At 33.4% G+C, this 20,930-nt stretch overlaps 2 protein-coding genes across 2 annotated transcripts in view; one reads left to right on the forward strand and one right to left on the reverse strand.

Annotated features, from left to right (window-relative positions):
- The window catches only part of LOC134278483 (lectin BRA-3-like), a 53,368-nt gene that overhangs the window by 8,035 nt on the left and 24,403 nt on the right, over positions 1–20,930 (forward strand). The window lies entirely within an intron of this gene.
- On the reverse strand, positions 1,936–14,735 carry LOC134278475 (uncharacterized). The gene is made up of 2 exons (XM_062760797.1): positions 14,403–14,735; positions 1,936–2,049 (listed from the first exon to the last, which is right to left on the reverse strand). The coding sequence occupies exons 1-2, from the start codon at positions 14,733–14,735 to the stop codon at positions 1,948–1,950; spliced, it is 435 nt and encodes a 144-aa protein (XP_062616781.1). The 3' UTR covers positions 1,936–1,947.

Genomic DNA, 20,930 nt, shown 5'->3' on the forward strand with positions numbered 1-20,930 from the left:
TTTCTATGTAAAGCTTGGATTCCCTATTGTGGCCCCGTCCTACCCCCGGGGGTCATGATCTGAACAATTTAGAATCTACACTACCCCAGGATGCTTCCACATAAGTTTGAGCTTTCCTGGCCCAGCGGTTCTTAAGAAGAAAATTTTTAAAAATTTGTTCTATATATTTCTATGTAAAACTTGGATTCCCTATTGTGGCCCCGTCCAACTCCTGGGGGTCATGATTTTAACAATTTAATATCTACACTACCCAAGGATGTTTCCACATAAGTTTCAGCTTTCCTGGCCCAGTGGTTCTTGAGAAGAAGATTTTTTAATGTTATATCCCCTTGTAAGGGGACTTGGCCTTTTATTTTAACAATTTAAACTCCTCTTCACTCAAGGATGCTTTGTACAAAGTTTGGTTAAAATTGGTCCATTGGTTCTTGAGAAGTCAAAAATTTGAAAAGTTTACAGACGGACGGACGACGGACAAAATGTGATCAGAAAAGCTCACTTGAGCCTTCGGCTCAGGTGAGCTAAAAAGCTACCCACTTTTGATACTAAACACAAAAATTATGTCTTTATGGTCTGCATTTCCAAACTCCAACATCGTTTTTTTTTCCTGAATAAGAGATTAACTGTTGAGAAAATGGAATTCAATTAAAACTTTTCTAGAACAGAAATCATTTTAATGTTCAGTGGATTGCAATTGTTCCTCTTTAAAAAATAGAAAGTGTACCTGAAGTCCGATATATTTGAATTCTTTATCAATTCTAATGCAGTGCCTAGTGCATCTAGTGAGATTGTTTGTTTCAATAAATCTCACAAAATCCGGAGGTTCAAATACCCAGGTAGAGTACTCTTTAAAACACCCGAGTCTTTTCCCTAAAAGTAATTATGCAAGATAAGTAAGTATGTGATATTTTGAAGGGAAAAAATCTCGTTTTTTAACCTAATCTTTTATTTTAGCTTGCAGAATTTTTCTTATTATGTCCACGTTCAAAAACTATTGGCTATCGTGTAATCTAGATTGTTTATGTTACATGATTTAGAATTTCCCTTTCAAAACTGTTTTTGTTATTGACAGAAAATAAAGAGCGTCTTGATAATATACGAGTTGGTATCAATCAATACACAAGACCAGTACTCCGCACTGATGACCATGTAGATCCTACCGGTAACTACTTCAACAGGACCTTGTTTTATACACTTTTATCCGGAGAACTTGTCTTTACGTGCCCTTGTTTAATTAGAGCCGCGAGGTAAGGATCAAATCCTTGATTGCTCGCCTTTAACGACTGTTCCGTGTAAGCGAAATTTCATGTAAGAACTCAACAAAAAACAAGAATGTTTCATGTATGTGCATAACTCCTTTTCCTTTTTTTCTTTATAAAATGCAACTGAACAAATAAAACTATACATCAGCTTTTAGCGAAGCAACTATTGATATATATCAGACACACATGAAGATAATGCTATTTTCAAATTTATATTTTCAAATTTACGAGAAAAAAAATTACCATTACAACTCATGTCACTGTTCCATTTCCCATTCCTGTTACAGATAAAGATTCCACTTCCGTTTTGCTGGTACTCCTCAGAACATTTGACATGTATTCGTCTTTCCACACCAATACCGTCCCACCACTGCACGCTGTCTGACGTCATCTTTCTGGTGAAAGGGACCCCACAATCTGTTATTGGAAAAAAATTGGAAATGTAACATTCAGAAAAAAATTTTTTTTAAGACAAAATTGGAAGGAAACCCTTCTCAAGGATTAGCTATTTAAACCAAGTAGAATACTCCGTAATTATCAAACAGAAGACCCAGGCTGGCAATGTTAACATATCTTTCAAAAGTGTGATGAACAAACAGTTATTAATTTTTAAAAAGAATTCACGATAGAAAAAAATAGATAAAGGAAAATTTCAGCAGTTTTAGTATCTTGTCGCTACAAAAATATTTCAGATGTACAAACCTGATATTTGACAGGAAGTGTTACATCCGATGTTTATACATTTTTCATTGATTTCACAGACCTTATTGGAGCACGGTCCTGCTAGTTCCTGTAACAAAATCAGCACATTAGTAGGAAGCGTACGACCAGAGTCTTACTGGTGATTTAGATTCATTTCTTTTGAGAGAGTGTTCCTGAATTGAAGAATATAAAAACAAACAGAGGTACTGTAAGCAATGAGCTCACTACCCCCGCCTCCCATATGAATATAATGACAGTTTCATGTTTTGCTATTGGAAACTTGAAATATGTGTCGGATCAAAAAGTAAAATAGGAGGTGTACAATGGCATAATGTAAAAAAAAGATTCTCTGAAAGTCTCATCAAATTTCATTCAGTGGCATAAGAGGCGTTGCGGATAAGAGACGGGGACGCCAAAGCGTAACAGACGGACGTACAGACAGACGAACAAACCTACAGACGGACGGACATCCACCTTAAAAAAGCAGGAAGGGGGGTATAAAACAAAGCATTTACATAGCTGACACATACAATCATTTTATCGATTACGAATCAGTTTGTAGTTACGTCTTACACACGACTCAATATGTTTAGTTGTTTATTTATTCTGTATATCTCAACTTCTCAAATCAATGGTACATTTCCCCACAATATTCTCTTTAAATCTTTACCACAAGCTTTTACGGACTCGCTATTACACAGCACATGCACAGCAGCGATGATGCAATATCCCCTCCGCAATTAGTTGCGCGAGAGGTTGATAAATGTTCTTTAAAAGCTGAAACCTCATTTATTCAACTAGCGTTTGAGTTGGGTTATACATGTACTTACCTGCGAATCCTGCGAGGTGAAGTACGTTAGGTCGATCACTTAAACAAGATAAAATTCGCACATTTTCACCAGTATTGAAGTCTTTCCGGAGCTAGATAGAAATCAAAGTACTGAGACAGTCCTGAAGGACATGGTTTTTTGTTTTTTGTTTTTTTTTCTAATACTTTATTAAATGAAAACATGATAACAAGATAGCGTTTGGGGTAATGACATCCGCAGATGTCCCCCTATAATAACCCTCACTAGGGGTGCCAGGGGCTCCCTAGATTTGATAGCAAAAAATGTAACAATATTTAAATCAAGAGAGTAAATGCATAATCAATTTGTATATTGACAAGTATAGATACAGATAGAAAATGATACCTTTATGTTGCTGGGGGAACACACAAAACACTGTCCAACACACCCCTGAGCAACATGTATAGAGGGCTAGGTCACCCTCATATACCTCATATAAAGGTTATATTATAACAATAATTACAAGTTTAATGCCAACGATCTCAAAATGTGAAAATTGTATGAGATGCTTTGGGATCGTTTAGTCACAAGATAGAATTTCATGAGAGCATTTTTCAAACCAGAAGTCTCTGTCGAGACTGAAGCTCTGCTGGTTTGTACTTATAGGAACGGGAGAGAAAAGTACTTAAGCAGTTGGGAATAGGAACTTTACAACAGCAATAAATAGAATAATGATCCTTGATTAAGTCTCTTTAAGTTCTTACTGTAGTCTACTTGTGTGCCAAGTTATATTGAAATCAGACCAAAACTGTAGGAGGAGTAGCGTTTTGAAAGAATTTTACAGAAATTTCTATTTTGAGTAACCACGGCAACAAATCAAAAACCGATATACAGAATTATGTATCTTAGTGTAGTCTACTTTTGTGCCAAGTTATATTGAAATCGAACCAAAACTTTAGGAGGAGTAGCGTTTTGAAAGAACTTCACAGAAATTTCTATTTAAAGTAACCACGGCAACACCGTTCATCGAAATCAAAAACCGATACACAGAATTATGTATCTTAGTGTAGTCTACGTGTGTGTCAAGTTATATTGAAACCAGACCAAAACTGTAGGAGGAGTAGCGTTTTGAATGAATTTCACAGAAATTTCTTTTTTTAGTAACGAAATCATCATCGAAATCAAAAACCGATACACAGAATTATGTATCTTAGGCCAAAGTTTTTTTTCTCTTGGTTTACGATTCCGCCGACCCTATTTTTGCGATTTACAAAAATAAAAATAATGTGTCTGACTCTCGAAACTGGACTCTTCATCCGAAATTTTCTCGACCAAACGACTGTTTTTATTTCACCACATCTTAAACATTCAAATGACCTCCACAAATACAGACTGTCAGGACCAACCTAGGAGGCGACTCACTTACAGACTGTTTCTAATGACCAATGCATCGAATACTCCGTCAGAAGTCCTCTAGATTTTACACTTCCGGGTATGAAAAAGTCCATCGTTACAAGTTATACACAACAAGACGCAAAACAGCTGGACAGCTATTGATGTCATGCCAAAGATGTTGGAGAAGATGTTAGATCTTTTTATTGTCAAATACAGACATATTTTACTGTTAAATTGTGAAGTTGTTGACTTCCTAAGAAGTCACACATCGGATCCGATAAACATAAGTAGTTCAATCGGCATGCATATGTGCGTCAAGACTTTTATTAGAAAAAGAATTTTATATTGAAAACGAAGTTTGAAGAGAAATTAACAAAGTTATGACTATGCCAGAAGCCTGGAAATCAAATGAGAAGAGAAATTTTAGAAGTTTGTGGTTAATTTTGTGCCACTATGTAAAAATGAAAAAAATGTTTGATAAACAATTAATCTGACAATAAGAAACTTTTACATTTTAATAGTAGTAGTAAATTTTATTTAATGTCAATGTGGTTTTATTATTTTTTTCTAGATATTTATATACTTTGTAATTGGGGGAAATATCTTTTCAGATTCTTTTTCTCTTGTTTTATCATTTTAAATACAATGTTTACACAGAATTAAATTATTGAAATGTATGTAAGTTATAAACAGTGAAATAGTTTTATAACGATTTATCAATGTGTGCCACATACGCGCGCCAAGATGTCTCCCTAAATTTCAAAACTTCTCCCTAAATTTTTTTGAGGGAGAAATGTCTCCTTAAATTTCGGGGCTAGGTTGGTCCTTAGACACACGTATCTAAATTGTGAAAGCAATCCATCACTTTCGGAGTTTCCAAAAACTTTTTCATAAGAGGAAAGGCTGACCTAAGAATAGCCAATTCACCTAATTTTACCCACATTTGTCCCAGTGCAATGTGTCTTTTGTGGAAACACGTTCTTGTAAGTCAGAAGAATGAAAACCATCAACAGAAACAGATCGAGCCTCTGATACTCCCATTTCTGTTCTGGGCTCATTTGACGCGTGATTCTTTTTTGTCGACATAAAACCGAATGGTAAGAAAAAATAATAATGTTGAAAAATCTTATGTGTTTATTATTTTTATTTGAATACATTTAAATGCTACTCGAGAAAAAAATATGTCAAGGTTCCAAATTATTTTTGTTTTTATTTTTCGACCGCCCAATGCATATTTTTGTGTCAAAAAATCGTACACCAAAAAAAAAAAAAATAAAAACTTTGGCCTTAGTGTAGTCTACTTGTGTGCCAAGTTATATTGAAATCGAACCAAAACTGTAGGAGGAGTAGCGTTTTGAAAGAACTTCACAGAAATTTCTATTTTTAGTAACCACAGCAACACCGTTCATCGAAATCAAAAAACCGATACACAGAATTATGTATCTTAGTGTAGTCTACGTGTGTGCCAAGTTATATTGAAATCAGACCAAAACTGTAGGAGTAGTGTTTTGAAAGAATTTCACAGAAATTTCTATTTTTAGTAACCACGGCAACACCGTTCATCGAAACACAGAATTATGTATTTTAGTGTAGTTTACCTGTGTGCCAAGTTATATTGAAATCAGACCAAAACTGTAGGAGGAGTAGTATTTTGAAAAATTGTTTACAGACAGAGGGACGGACGGACGCCAGACGCATTACTATCGCATAAGCTCTTCTGGTCTCTGACCCGTAGAGCTAAAAAATTAACATATCTTCACTTGTAATGTTATTTTTCATAATTCTACATTTCATTTTATATTAAAATATTTTACATGCAATAAATGATAAGACATTATTCAAAACAAAAGTATTTTGGTTGATACCATGACTAAAACCAACAACAATATTTCGCCAACTAATATCTATACCTATAATTTCAGAGACTTTGTTCCATATTGATTTAACTTGAATGCAATCAAAGATCAGATGTTTAGAATTCTCTTCACTGCGACAAACTGGACAGTATTTATCAATATCTTTATTCCATTTACTAAGATAGAGATTATTCGGTAGTAAATTATGTACTAGTTGATAATTAAATTCAGCAACATTTTTATCAAGAATTTTTCTAATTTTTTCCTCATATACTTTTTGCCATTGATTTGAGCAGTTGATATCAAATTCTTTTGACCATATAGTTTCCATAATCGGCCTTTGAGACATATGTTGCAATAAAATTTTGTAGAAAAATTTTGATGTTTTGTCTTCAATGTTTTCTTTTTTATTGTGAAATTTAAATGAAAACTAGTGCTAATTGTAACGGGGACCGTTACAGATGTTCCCCAAACGCTCCCCAACTCCCTTTTGGTGCCATATTCCCTATAAGCTTCATTAAATAAGACAAACTCGTTGCATTTGATACTTTAATTAACAATGTTTACCCAGAAGTGTACCAATTTCATTCAAATTTTAGCATTGCACGCGTGCGCATGTGAATGCACGTGCGTAATGACGATATAATCTTGTCTTCACAATCTATAGATTTTAATATACTAAATATCAAAGTATTTAATCCAAAAGTATTAAGAAATACGCTTATTCAAGTGTATTTTTGATTTTACTCATTTCACGTGCACGCAGCTTGTAGAAGTCCATTACATCTATCTATGTTCTAAATCCCACCCTGTTTGGTTAAAAACCAAGGGAGTTATAGCTGTTCAAAGTTTCAGCCAATCAGATTGCAGCGCACGTACACGCACATGTATGCATGTGCATGGTGACCATACTTTCTTGTAGAAGTCCATTATATCTATCTATGCTCCAAATCCCATCCTGTTTGGTTGAAAAACAAGGAAGTTATAGCTGTTTAAAGTTTCAGCCAATCAGATTGCAGCGCACGTACACGCACGTGTATGCATGTGCATGGTGACCATACCTTCTTGTAGAAGTTCATTTTATATATCTATGTTCCAAATCCCATGCTGTTTGGTTGAAAACCAAGGGAGTTATAGCTATTTAAAGTTTCAACCAATCAGATTGCAGTGCACGTGCATACACGTGTTTTAATTATAATTGCTATACATCATGTTGTAGGATATCGTAATGCATGGCTATGTTCAAAATTTCAAAGGATTTCGTCAAAAAAACATGAAAGATATTGAGACTTTAGTTTCAGCCAATCAGAGCGAAGCGCACGTGCATGCGCGTTAGATCTTGCTATTTTGACCATGCTATCTTGTCTATACTACTAATGTATCCTTACATTATGAGTTTCAAAAAATTTCATCAAAAAATAAAAAAGTTACGGCAATATCCATTATATTGGTCATTTCACGTGTTGCACGTGCGCGCTCTTGCAAGCACGTGCGCGCAAAATGACCTTCGTTCGGCAACTCTACATAACATGCCTACTGACCCTAAAAAGGTTTCACCTAAGTCGGATGTATAGTTTACAAGATCACTCGTGGACAAAATTTTCCCAGGAAGAAGAAAAATAATAAGAATAATAATAATAAGAAACAGAGTAAAAACAATATGTTCCCCAACTTCGTTTGGGGAACATAATGAATTACAGGTGTTGTTAATATTGATAAAAGGAATATTACTCGAATTTATACCTTGCCATTTACTAAAGATTGTTTTAATTACTAAGTATTCACAAAGATAGTTTTGTTTTTTGTTAAGTTTTTCTGAATTTCTGTGAGAGATTTGTGTCCGTTTTCATCAAAAAGATCTTTTACATATTTATAACCACTTTCGATCCAGTTTTTAAAATAAATAATTTTTCCTTTATATTTCAAATCCTTATTTAACCATATATTTTCACGCAAAAGTTGGTTCGGTGCGCTTATTTCATTTTGTGCTTTACATTGATAAAACGCACAAAAAACTTCCTTATAAAAGCGAGGTAACTTAGAGAGTACGTTAAAGTCTGTAGTATCAGTAATATTTGATCGTACAAGGTAGTGTAAATTAAGTCCGTATTGCATTAAACATGCATTTAAAAGATCTTTTAAGCTACTTTCGGTATTTATAATTTTGGAAACCCATGCCGCTTTTGATGCCTTTACTTTCGTCTCAAAGTCAATAATCCTATTCCCCCATTATTAATTTCGCGAACGAGTGTATTTCGTTTAATGCGTTCACGACTTCCCCAAATACATGAATATACCAATCTGTTCAGTTTTCTAATAAAACTTCCATCCGGATTATCTAAAACATTAGCCGTGTATATGAGTTTTGATAAAATTAATGAATTTATTATCTGACATTTTCCAAAAATAGTAAGTTTCCGTTTTCTCCAGGAGTCTAGTATTTTTTCAAACTCTTTAAGTTTATTAAGCCAATTTTTTTTCATTACATGCAGTTTTATCATTTCCGATATGTATGCCTAAGCATCTTATTGCTTGACTGTTAATTTTTGTTTTGCAAATGTATGATTCCTGCTTAAATCTTTCTTTTAGTCGTCCTAAAAGAATGCACTCAGTTTTTCATATGTTTAACTTTGTACCAGAAACTTTTCCAAAATTTTCGATTATTTTTAATGCATTTTCTAGTGATGCTTTATCTTGTAAAGGAAATGTGCTGTCATCAGCATGTTGAATAAATTTGATTTCATTTTCAAGTGAATCGATGCTAAAACCTTTTATTTCTGCCGAAGAATTTTTTGTTTAAAGAAAGCACTTCACTAAAAAAAAGGAATAAGAGCGCTGAAACAGGGCATCCCTGTCTAATTCCGCTTTTCATTGAATATTGTCTGGAGAGCCATCCATTGTTTTTTATGTAAAAATATGGATTATTATATAATATCCATGTTATAAAATTGCATCAGAAGTTACATTTATCCAGAATATTAATTTAAAAATCCCATTCCACTGAATTAAAAGCTTTATGGAAGTCTGCAAAAATGTAGAATCCATTCCTTATTACTATTTTCAAAATATTCTAAAATATCTAATATTAATCTAGCATTAGTACCTATGAACCGACCTTTAATGTACCCTGTCTGATTTTTGTTTACAAGGTTATCTATAACACGTTTCAATCTTTCCGCTAACACGAAAGCTATGATTTTATAATCGGTATTAGTAGGACTAATTGGTCGATAATTTTCAAGCTTATCTATGGCATCTTTTTTATGTATAAGAGAAAGCACAGAGCATTTTCGTGTTTGTGATAATTCACCTTTTTCGAACGCCGCTACTAAGGCATTGTAAAAATATCTATTAACGTGTTTCCAAAATTTTGTGAAATTCTACTGGTACACCGTCGATTTCGGGAGATTTATTTTGTTTCATTCGATATACTGCTTCTGAACATTCTTTTAGAGACGGAAATTTATCGCAATTTATTTTTTCCTCCTCTGTAATATTGTTAACGAAGTTAATATCTTTTAAATAGCTATCGATGTCATCTTTTGGAATATGTACACTCGAGTACAAATTTTCATAAAATAAACAAAGCTGCTTTAAAATGTCGTCAGTTTTATTATAGATTTGGTCGTCTTTTCTTATTGTATTTATAACATTATGTGATTGATGTTTATTTTCAAGCCTTAGAAAATAAGAGGTATTCTTTTCATTTTCATCAATCCATTTAGCCCTCGAACGTACTGTAAACCAACTTTTATTCGCGTGCGAGAAATTTTCGCGAAGTTCGCGAGAGCCTTGACATCGCGAATATTTCTCGCCGCGAACCAGTCCCTAAAGTCTTTGTTTCTCTTAACAACAGATCAAAAAAGGCTTGCTCGCGAAAATTTATCGTCGCGAACTAATCTAACCCTAGTTAATCGCGAAATAAAGTCGTCGCGAATGAAAGTTGGTTTACAGTATTTGAGCACCTTTAGATTTATATTCATATAATTTGTCTAATTTATTTTCTAGATCCCTTTTTTGAATCATGTTGATTTGTGTATAGTGACTATTTTCTATCCTCTCGATATCTTTTTCAAGATTTTGAATTCTACTTTTCAAAGATTTATTTTTTGGTGCAGAATTTAATACTTATTTTCTTTATGTGATGTTTTATCAATTCCCATTTAATAGTGTGAGCATTATTTTCATTTTCTATATCTTTGGGAAGTTTGGTAAAAAAATTCATTTATCAAGGAACAATAATTGGGATCTTGTAGAACAGAAGTATTTTATTTCCAATATCCTTTCCCCCTATCGTTAGATGAAACGGAACATTTAAAAATTAATGAGAGATGATCACTCATTCTATTTTTAGATACACTTGGTGCTTAGCGTAAATATTTATTCTCAGGAGTAAAACAAAAATCTTTACTAATAAATACATAATCTATTCTACTTTTAGGCAAGTTGTTACCGTCACACCACGTTAGACCTGCTTTATCTGATTTAAAATCGAATTTCTGTATTAAATTTTTAACAACTTTCACGCTTTTATCTTTTTCTTTGCAAATTTTACAGTTAAGGTCTCCAACAAGTATGATATTTTCATCATTTAATGTGTACTGAGAAATCCATTTCATAACTTTTTAAAAGAATTCTTCTCTATGATTTTCTAATTCGGAGCATATACATTAACAAGAGAGATAACTCTTTTCTCATATTCAATATTCAACAGTAAAATTCTACTATCAGCAGATCTATGAACATTAAGAATTTTAAACGGAAAGTTTTTATTAAATAGTATTGAGACACCTTTACTATGTGGCGAATCTGAAAAAATGTGATAAGAGGAACCATGCCACCTTGAGTCATAAATGTTAATCCTATCTTGAACAAAATGTGTTTTTTGTAAAAATATAATATCACATTTAATATCATTGAGCCAATCATATAATATTAATCTTTTGTCATAATTATTCAAACCTCTACAGTTAAGTGAACAGAGTTTGATATTTGCCATTGTCTGAAGATTTACCTTTTAAGGTAGTTGTCTAGGCCCTGTTGACTTTTTTTGTTGGTGGAGCCTGATCTCAGGCTCTTCGGACGAGACCATGCACTGCCTGGAGCTTTACGTAGCTTTTCTGCGAATTTAATGATGATCTTTCCTATAATATAATATTTTGACCAGGCCACGCCACCGATTTTGTGTGAAGGGTTTGAACGGCGTTTAATCCAGTGCCCCAGTATTGATCATACACAGAATGGGCGAAGAGCGCATCTGCCCTGGAGGAAGTAAGGAGGTCTTTCATTTCATTACACTGTTGTAATTCTTCTGCTGTAATTTCCTCCATGACGGAAGGGGCATCCTGTAGCCATGAATCTGGTGCACGAATAGGTTTTCCAATAAACTTGCATTCGAGAGGGGATTTAGCCTGGCGAATACGTTCTGCTGCCACAAGATCACCAGAGCGCATTGCCTTGGTGAGTTGAAAGCCTGCTCCGCTGACTTGTAATGCTCTCCAAATACCTTCAGATCACAGGGGTAGAATTTGGAAAGGATATTTTGATCCCCATCGAAAGCAACCAGTTTGGAGTTGTTTTGAGTGAACTGAGGACACATTTCATCGCCTGGTTTATGGCCCTCGTTTTTAAGGCTGAGACCGGGGTGCATTTTGGCACATCTTGAAGAAATGCCCGGTCTCCCAGCAATTTGTACAGGTGGGGGGGGGCGGTTTTTCAATGGTTTGTCCGCGATGGAATATCTTGCATTTGAGACCTGCACAATAACTGAAGCGTGGGAGTGCTTTGTTTGGTCCCAGATGTTCAATATATACAAATCTGTTCCCGTTGAGGACACTTGTCATTTTATTATTATTAGGGTTCCTAATTTTTTCATATTTAAGGTCACTTTTAGGATTGACCCCAAGCTTATTAAGCATCTAATAGATAGCAGAGTCATCGACTGATAGCGGAACACCGCAGATCGTAATTTTTAACGTCTCACTTTCAGGATCCTCTACCCACGTGGAATAAGGGTTCGAATCGTATACTTGAATGTGCTGATTGATTAAGTCAAAGCCTTCTATGAGGATTTTGTCTCTGCTATCTTTATCACTGACATAAATCCTCCAGAGATCACGGTCTAATTGCACGCATTTTACCATGTCGCCTATACAATGCATCACTGCTTCTAATAACGCCAAATTTGTAATCCTTTCATTAGACAATTTTGACAGTTCACTGTCTTTAAGGTACACAGGTTTCAAGAATTGTGCCATGTTTTTTTTTTAACTCAGGGTACCGACAATACCGATAGCTCAGAGAAGTTAAGTGAATACGTACTCTCTGATCAGTTGTTCACAGTAGTCAGAAGTCAAAATCCATATATTAATCCATACAAACGAATAAATTGCAAAAAGCAAATGTCAAACATAGATATAAACTTATATACACTGTTTGATGCAAAATTTTGCCTCAAAAACACCTAAAGGTGCAAAATTTGCCAAGAATTAACGGAGCCCAAACGAAAACGTCCGTTCGTCTCCGTCACGTGACAGTTTTTTTCTGAAGGACATGGTTAAAAAAAACTTCGTGCTTGATTTCACAAATGTGATGTTTTATAGAGTTTTTGCTAAGAACTTAATTTTTTATCACCATACTAAAAAACAAAACTGTGAATTAGTATACCTTCAAGGTTTTTTTAATTTACTTTGGAGTAAAAAATTTATAATTTCTAAGTCTACCTGTTTGAATCTTCCGAATTTAACCGAGTCCGATTTAATATTATTGTGGAAGTAAACAATGGATGATGCCCACGCAGTCGTAATACTGCGCAGGAGTTTACTTTGTTTACTAGTGTGATATACAATTATTTTTTTTCAGTTTAAAATTTTCTAAATGCTTCATTATAAATTGAGTAAAAAAATCATATCACTTTCTTCAGTTTGAAACAGAATTCTCGTACAGCTGTATTTTGATCTAAACAATTTCTCTTTCATACAGCGTAAATTAAATTCATGTGTTCTCTCCATGGTTTCCGTTTTGAGGCCTCGAACAGTAAACTTATAGACGTGACCCCGTCTTATAAGCAAACTAGGGGGACGACCATTTGATTCCAAGGGGGGTGGGCAGAATTAGGAAAGAAGTAATATGTCCATCAAAATGTTGAAAATGAAAAAGGAATCTGTCCTTCACTGCAAAGAAAATAAGTAACCTGACCTTGACTGATGATATTTAAATATTGTGAAAATTACCTTTCTTAATTATTTCAGTGTAATTTAATTTAACCTTGACATCTTCAATTTAGCATGTTTATTTGCTCGCTTCTCTCGCCATTTTAAAACCAAACAGTATTTAAAATGAGATTTTAAAAAATCCGTAACCACGTAACACAATGGCCGACTGCATCAATCCGATTGGCAAAGTTTTTATATTAATGCGAGAAGAAAGAAAATGCATGTATGACTACTACACAAGGGAGGAGAAAATCACAGACAAAGCAGTAAGCATCATTGATAAGACAATACTTGTGGTACAGACTGGATACTGGTAGTCAGTTTATCTACATGACACTGTGCACTCAGTAAGTGTAATGAATCACTTTAAGTACAGCCAATTCTTACGTACAGTCAATTCTTAAGTACAGCCAAGTACGGCCAAAAGATAAATTTTCTTGTCAAAGAACTATACCTAGCAATTAATATTTCACGATAAATAAATACAAAGTATATAATACTATATAATAGTCTTTTAGTGCTAGTATTTTAATCATAAACCATAATCCAAACAAAATCTTTAATAATAAAAGAAAAAAAACACTTTTGCTTTTTTTTCTACTATAGATCACTTGTTAATATCAACTGATCAAGGTATCGTAAGGAAAAGAAGAAAGTAAATACATGTATTAAGACCTTGATAATCTTCAAAATAAATAACCTGTCGTTGACTGGCATTAAATTGAATAATCTGTCTCAACAAAATTTTTTAGCCCCCCTCCCCCCTCACAATAAAATGGTCGTCCCCTAAAGATCCAACATTCACGAAAATCATCTCTTTCTTTCGATAATTGCGTTGGATCCCCTTTTCCGTTTCGTACATGAATTGATTGTGTAAAATCAAATATAGAATGTTACCGGTCTTTGTGCTTTCTTCGGAAACTAAAATCCATAGGATTATTTTAAACTACTCTGACAAGTGTTTTCTATAAGTTTTGTCCACCGTCTGATGTCGTGTTCAAAAAGACTAATGTCCATCAATTAGCACAAGGGGGGGAGTACTAAACAAAGAGTTCATCTCTGAATGTTGGTGTTAAAATGTACCAGTAGCGAAAATAATCTTATATACACATATTATTATTACTTAACAAAATGAAAAGTTTAACCAATAGCTAAATCAGAAGTGTTTCCTATATAAAGTATACTTACCTTCTCCCAGTCTTCTCTTTCGCTGTAGATCCACCCTTCATTCTCTACAAATTTCTCTGGTACACTGGTCTTGTTTTCATAATTAAGTTCACAGTAATTTGCTCCTTTGTAATAATTCAGTGAGTAACATCGAGTAGATCGGAGAAATTCTCCTACACAGTCTAGAATACTGTACTCGACATAGGAGTCTATCATGCGCCTATCCAGTCTAAAGCCATATTGTAACTTAGAATACCCTGAAGTCAAGTTTTCAATTGACTTGTTTGGTATTCCTAATAAAATAAGCAAGAATAAGATACAGGCCCGATCGGCCATCTGTGCTCGCGCCAGCATTCTTCTCATACGACGCCAGCTAGTGATACAGCGAGAAACAGTTGATATCAGAAAGCTGGGTGTATTTAATGCATTATATATCATCCGCTCTCGTTTCAACCAGTTACCTAACCTCTTTTCAAAAGAGTTCAAATAGAAAAATACTTCGATTTTTACATATTACTTTAATTGCTTCCTTTGATGTCTAGAATCGGCACGGAGACAATTTTTTATGCATTCTACCTACATAAGTATTGGACAAAATAATCTTTAAATGACTTTCTATTAACATAATTTTATATGACTTCAAAACAAAAGAGTTTTAGATGAGATTTGGTACGAATTCTGTTTAGTTAACTATTATTTACAACTCTTCATGTCAATCAGAAACAATGAAAACAGTGTGTAATTTCGAATAGATAAGGAAATTCAATTTTTATAACATATTTAAACCAAACAATGTTCATTGTTCAACACTCAATGTAGAAACTGCTAAAAATTCATAAAAGAGCAAGATTAATGAGGGACTTTTTCTTGTGGTGTAAGTTGAACAACATAATAATAATACTTTATTTTAAGAGGGTAACCTGATTAGTGTAATGCACTAGTCTTCCTTGGGGCCCTCTAAGCAACAATTCAGAAATAAAGATATTATTGATGGTTCTAACATCCGTAACCTCTAACCTACATAACAGAAAATCAACAAAATCTGACGTGTGCAACATTTCAGGTGTTTAATTCTACCAGATAGTGCTGGAAGTTTACTCTTTAAGTTGACAACAAAATGGAATATAAGAATCATAATGCGTTTAAAGCATAAAATAAAGGTATTTTTGAAAATATTGTGGTAAAAATGGCCTTAACTTAGATGTTTTTGCATATTACAAATAATAATTATAGTGTTTTTTATCGTTTTGTAAATGTCTAATATTTACGGAAGTCCATTTAGGACCAATCGAAAAATATTTTTGAATCCGATATAACGAATTGTCGAATTTGTTATAACGAATTTGATTCGTTATAACAATTTCTTTGAATTCGTTATAATGAATTTAATCTGTTATAACAAATTTGTTGATTTCGTTATAACGAATACAAAAATTTGTAAATACGAATTAAACTCGTTTAAACAGATTCTAAAACTTGTTATAACGAATTGAATTCAATGAAACGAATTCCATAATTTGTTATAACGAATTAAATTCGTTCAAACGAATTCGACAAATCGTAATATCGAATTCATATATATTTTTCTATAGACCCTGATTATTGAATTCGATCAAACGAATTTAATTTGTTATAACCAACTTTGGAATTTGTTTTACGAATTTAATTTGTTATAACAAACTTAAGAATTTGTTTAAACGAATTTAATTTGTTATAACAAATTTTTGAATTCGTTTTAACGAATTTAATTCGTTATAACAAATTAAAGAATTCGTTATAATGAATTCAACAAATTTGTTATAACAGATTTAAACTGTTGTAACAAATTCATAGAAATTGTTATATCGAATTAAATTCGTTATAACAAGTTCGACAATTCGTTATATCAGATTCAATAATATTTTCGATAGGTCCTAAATGGGCTTCTGTAAATATTCCGTAATGCGTATGGGCACAAAAAGGTCACCCTTATGTGAACTATCAGCGGTGTACAGGGAAATTATACTCTTTTATACGTAAAACCAGCGATGTTACGGAGGTTGGGTTTTCTGCAAAAAATGGATGTTTGTGTCTTTTAGTGAATATTTCACATATTATGGTATATTAAATAAGTTTTGTTAAAAAATCATGTTGATGTGTGACAGTTACTTCACACGGATTCAATAAATCACTTCATTATTACAGGGTTCAGTAAGGTATTTCGTAACGGAGGTTAAAATTATTTGTTTTGTTTTGTTTTTTGTTTTTTTTTTAATAAATGTATTTGCCTAAAAAACGTTAAAACAAATATTTTTATCCTTTCTTTCCAAATAAAGTATGTTTTCTAATTGTTTTTTTTTTAATTCACCACTATGTAAACGCATTCACACCGATTCTTCGAAAAGATAGTTGTATATATTTTGTAACGGAGGTTATAGAAGTTTAAATCTTCAATTTCACATTTGCAGTTAAAAAAGACAATAATATATATTGATAAATATTTGATTAAGTTGATTGACCCTTAGTAATGCTGAGCGACATAAGTTCGTAAAGCTAATAGGAAGTCTAAAATTCGCTTTACTCTTTTTTTTAAATACTAGTATTCAGAATAACGTCCGTAACGAAACACACTTTTTTTGTAAATCGCTTTAAAAAAGAGGAGAAAACTGTTTAGTTCTTCTCTTAATTGTGTAAATACAGGTGACTCTCGATGGCTCGAACTCCGATCTCTCGAAGTTCTCTATCTCTGCAAGTGAATCTCCGGTCCCGTTTTTTTCTCTATATAATTAAGCAAATTTACTCCTGATCTCTCGAACTTCCAATCTCTCGAACCAAAATTTTGGTCCCGTTATACTGATTTCATTGTTTTTTACCCTCTATCTCTCGAAGTTTTGATTGGCCATGCAAGCTAATCAAGCGTAAAATTAACGCAGCCTGGACTTACCTGGAAAACAATTAACACCTGGGGCTGGCATGGACGTGTTAATTGGGTGTTTACATAGTTGACACTTCACCTGTGAGACGTTGGAGTGCTGATATAATTAATTGATTAATTGATTAATTATAAACAAACCGCTTCACAGCTTATTTTGACTTGGCAGAGAGACGATAATTTTGAGAAAATAATTTAGAGACGTGTCAATAAATTTTTCATAAATTATGAATTTTTATTTGATTCTACACAAAGTCATCATGACGACCATTGCACAAGATATCCTATCTCAAGAACTGAATAGTAATACCGAGCAATCTTGTGAAGGACCCGTTCAAGCCGGGGGGATAACCGGATCGGTATCTACTATTCAAGAATCCATTTTGCGTCAAGTATCCTCTCAGCGTAGTACCTCCGAGCAATCTAGTGAAGGACCCGGTCAACCCGGGGGGTAGCTAGATCGGGGATTACAACGCCTAATGCTAAGTCTGCATTAGGAGGGAAAGGCGTGAAACGGAAATTAAATGTAAAAAACCATAGAAACGAAGTACGAGGCGATCACTGCAGTAGAAAAAGGAGAAAAGTCAAAGACAGCCATTGCCAAAGAATTTGATGTTCCCCTTAACACCCTCTCTACCTGGTTGAAAAATAAAGAAAGCATCATTGATGCGTTTCATCAATTTAATCCCAAAAGAAAAAACACCAAATCCTCTACATTTAACGATGTAGAATTGGCCACGCTGAAATGGTTTAAATCAGCCAGAGACAAAAATGTCCCCATATCTGGCCCAATGCTAGCCACTAAAGCCGAGGAATTTGCCGGTAAATTAAACATTTCAAATTTCAAGGCATCTAGTGGCTGGCTTGAGAAATTAAAATTTCGCCAGGGCATCTCATTCAAGAGAGTTTGTGGGGAGGAGAAATCGGTTGACTGTCAGTCTGCCCATATGCTCCTCTGGAAAGAAAAGTTGCCATTACTACTACAGACGTACTCCCCAGACGATATCTACAATGCAGATGAGACCGGCATCTTCTTCAGAATGCTTCCAGACAAGACCCTAGAATTCAAAGACGTCTTCTTTTTAAAGTGTGTTTGACACGTTTTACAAAGTATTTTTATCTCTTAATCTTCAAAACGTGTTTGTGTAACCTCCTTTACAATTTTGGAGCATTTTGTATATCAACTTTTCTTTTAAAAGTGGTCAATTTATAATCAGAAAAGGTCTTTAATTCTAAAGATATATCCTTTCATTTTTCAAAATCAAGTGGTCAAGTAATGTAATATTCTGATTGTTTGGAAATATTCCTACTGGAAAGTAGTGTTCATTTTATTGTCCAAAAATTCTGTTATCTGGATTTACAAATATTTAGTCAATATTTTTTTATGTTTGCAGTTCAGAATTTCTTCTGTTATAATTAAGTTGTATATTGATAAAGCTTCGAAGTTCAATAAAAATTAAAATATGAACAAGATTTTAATAACTTTACAGCTGCCTTTACTGAGTTATAACCTCCGTTAAGGAGTTCTTGCATGTGGTGAGTTGGAATATCCATAAAACAAAAATAAAAAAAATTCACGTGTAAAACTTCATTTTATTGATAGAGGATGTTTACTTTATCAATCAAACACAAAGTTATATCATTGCTCTTAAATTCATTTTTCAATATTATGGACTTGGTAAATGTATGAATTATACGGGAATGACTGAAAGACTATTTCTTTTGCTTTTTTTTTCATTTTTGGCAACTTTTTTAGATCTACAATTTTAATTTTGGACTCATGTACTAGGAATATCTTTAGCAGAATTGTGCCACTGAATTAAAGGGAACTCTTTTATAGGTGCGCGTGATGCAACTTCTTGGATGGTGTGTATGCTGTTTGTCAACATCTAAAACCGACGTGTATTTCGGGGTAGGTATGTTTACTCTCAATTTTCTTTCTTAAAAGCCGCATAAGGTTTTTTTTTATCTCAAATTTTTGTCAAAGCATTAATCTTTATTTTCTATTTCACGAATTATCTGCTGAGAGTGTAGTTAATTAATTAATTTAATTAAAGCTATATAGTAACATATAGTGAAATTATTTCCTTGTGTGAGACCTAAAATGATTAAAAAGAAGCATTTTAGAAAACAATTTGTATTAATCCAAAACAAAGGAATCTTGTTATTATCAAAACGTTTTATTTGTGTGAATGTGTTTGTGTATTACAAATACGAGGGTTGATCTAAAAGTAATGTCACAACTTTGATAAAATTGCTATAAATCGACGTAAAGCAACAAAATTAAACATGATGGAAGCTTTATTTATTTCAAATCAGACCTAAAAACAAATCAAAGCAATATGATGTAACATGTCCTTAAATCCCCCCTACAGCTTGAAAAGTTAGAGGGTATATAGATTAAAATTTTATAATAAGTTAACAAATTCTTAATTTCACAATCTCCTTGAGTACCTCCTAATTATATTTCTTTCATCTGACACTTATAACGGGTCTCCCAGAGCAAAACATGATCCCTGCTATTATAACTATGCGAGAGACAGAGGTATCATTTAGTGAGCTCATATCTCACAATATGGGATCACGGCGAAGCCCCTAACAAAAAAGTACAATAGTTAGTTGTAATTAGTTTAATCAAACTATACTTAATCAAATTTTGCAATATAATTAATTTTTTTTTACTTTGAATTTCAGATAATTAATTTTATTTTATTTTCTTAAGTTCCTATTGGTTATTTTCTTAAATTAAAACTATTTCTTGTTTATTAATTAATTCAAAAATTACATTATTGATGTGCGCTTATAGCTTTCTCCTTCCCGTGGCTCCTTGATCACATAACTTGTCGTTATCTTGAAAATTCACGCATGTCTTCTGTAACATCACGTTCATCCAATGACAATATTTGTTTCCACAGCGATTGAAAACACTAACATCATCAATAAACAAAAAAAAATCTTTCGTAAACTGCGATTGGGTAGTGAAGAATCGCGCCCATGTTCTTTTTCCGACCATGTTGTACTCGCATTGGTCAATATTTTAATAAGCTATGAAACATTCTCTTTTCATTCAAACACAGCCAGAATGGGAGAGGATCGTACAATTTGGCCGTGGTTTGCAACAATGCTTATCCTTCTGATGAATTTTTAAGGGATTGTTTTTTGCTCTCTCCACATATATATTGCTTAGTGCATAGGTAGAATTCCTGTAAGGTTTATGTCTCCTTACACAGTTAGTAATCACTTTCTGTGAAGCCTGAAAGGTACCTAGAAGCCACAGAAGTGTTTAAAACCTTCAGGTTGAATCTTTAAAGCCTGTGTATTTCAGGTATAGGTTGAAAATACCTTTATTCTCTATAGAAACAATTAAATGGAAAATTACAGAATGTATGAACCTATCTCTATCTGTCATCAATTATGTACAAATACAGTATCCTTTTAGAGATGACAAGTTTTCAAACTTAAAATACCGCATAAAATTTTCCTATATATTCCTCTGTAAACATTTGATCAGCCATTATGGCCCCACTCTACACCGGAGGGTCATGATTTGAACAAACTTTAATCAACACGACAACACTGCGTGAGGATGTTAACATTAGTTTCATTTTTTCTGTCCCAGTGGTTCTGGAGAAGATTTT

This window comes from Saccostrea cucullata, unplaced genomic scaffold (genome assembly GCF_032062105.1).
Source record: "Saccostrea cucullata isolate Sc308-1 unplaced genomic scaffold, CSIRO_AGI_Scuc_v1 ctg2246, whole genome shotgun sequence".
NCBI lineage: Eukaryota > Metazoa > Mollusca > Bivalvia > Ostreida > Ostreidae > Saccostrea > Saccostrea cuccullata.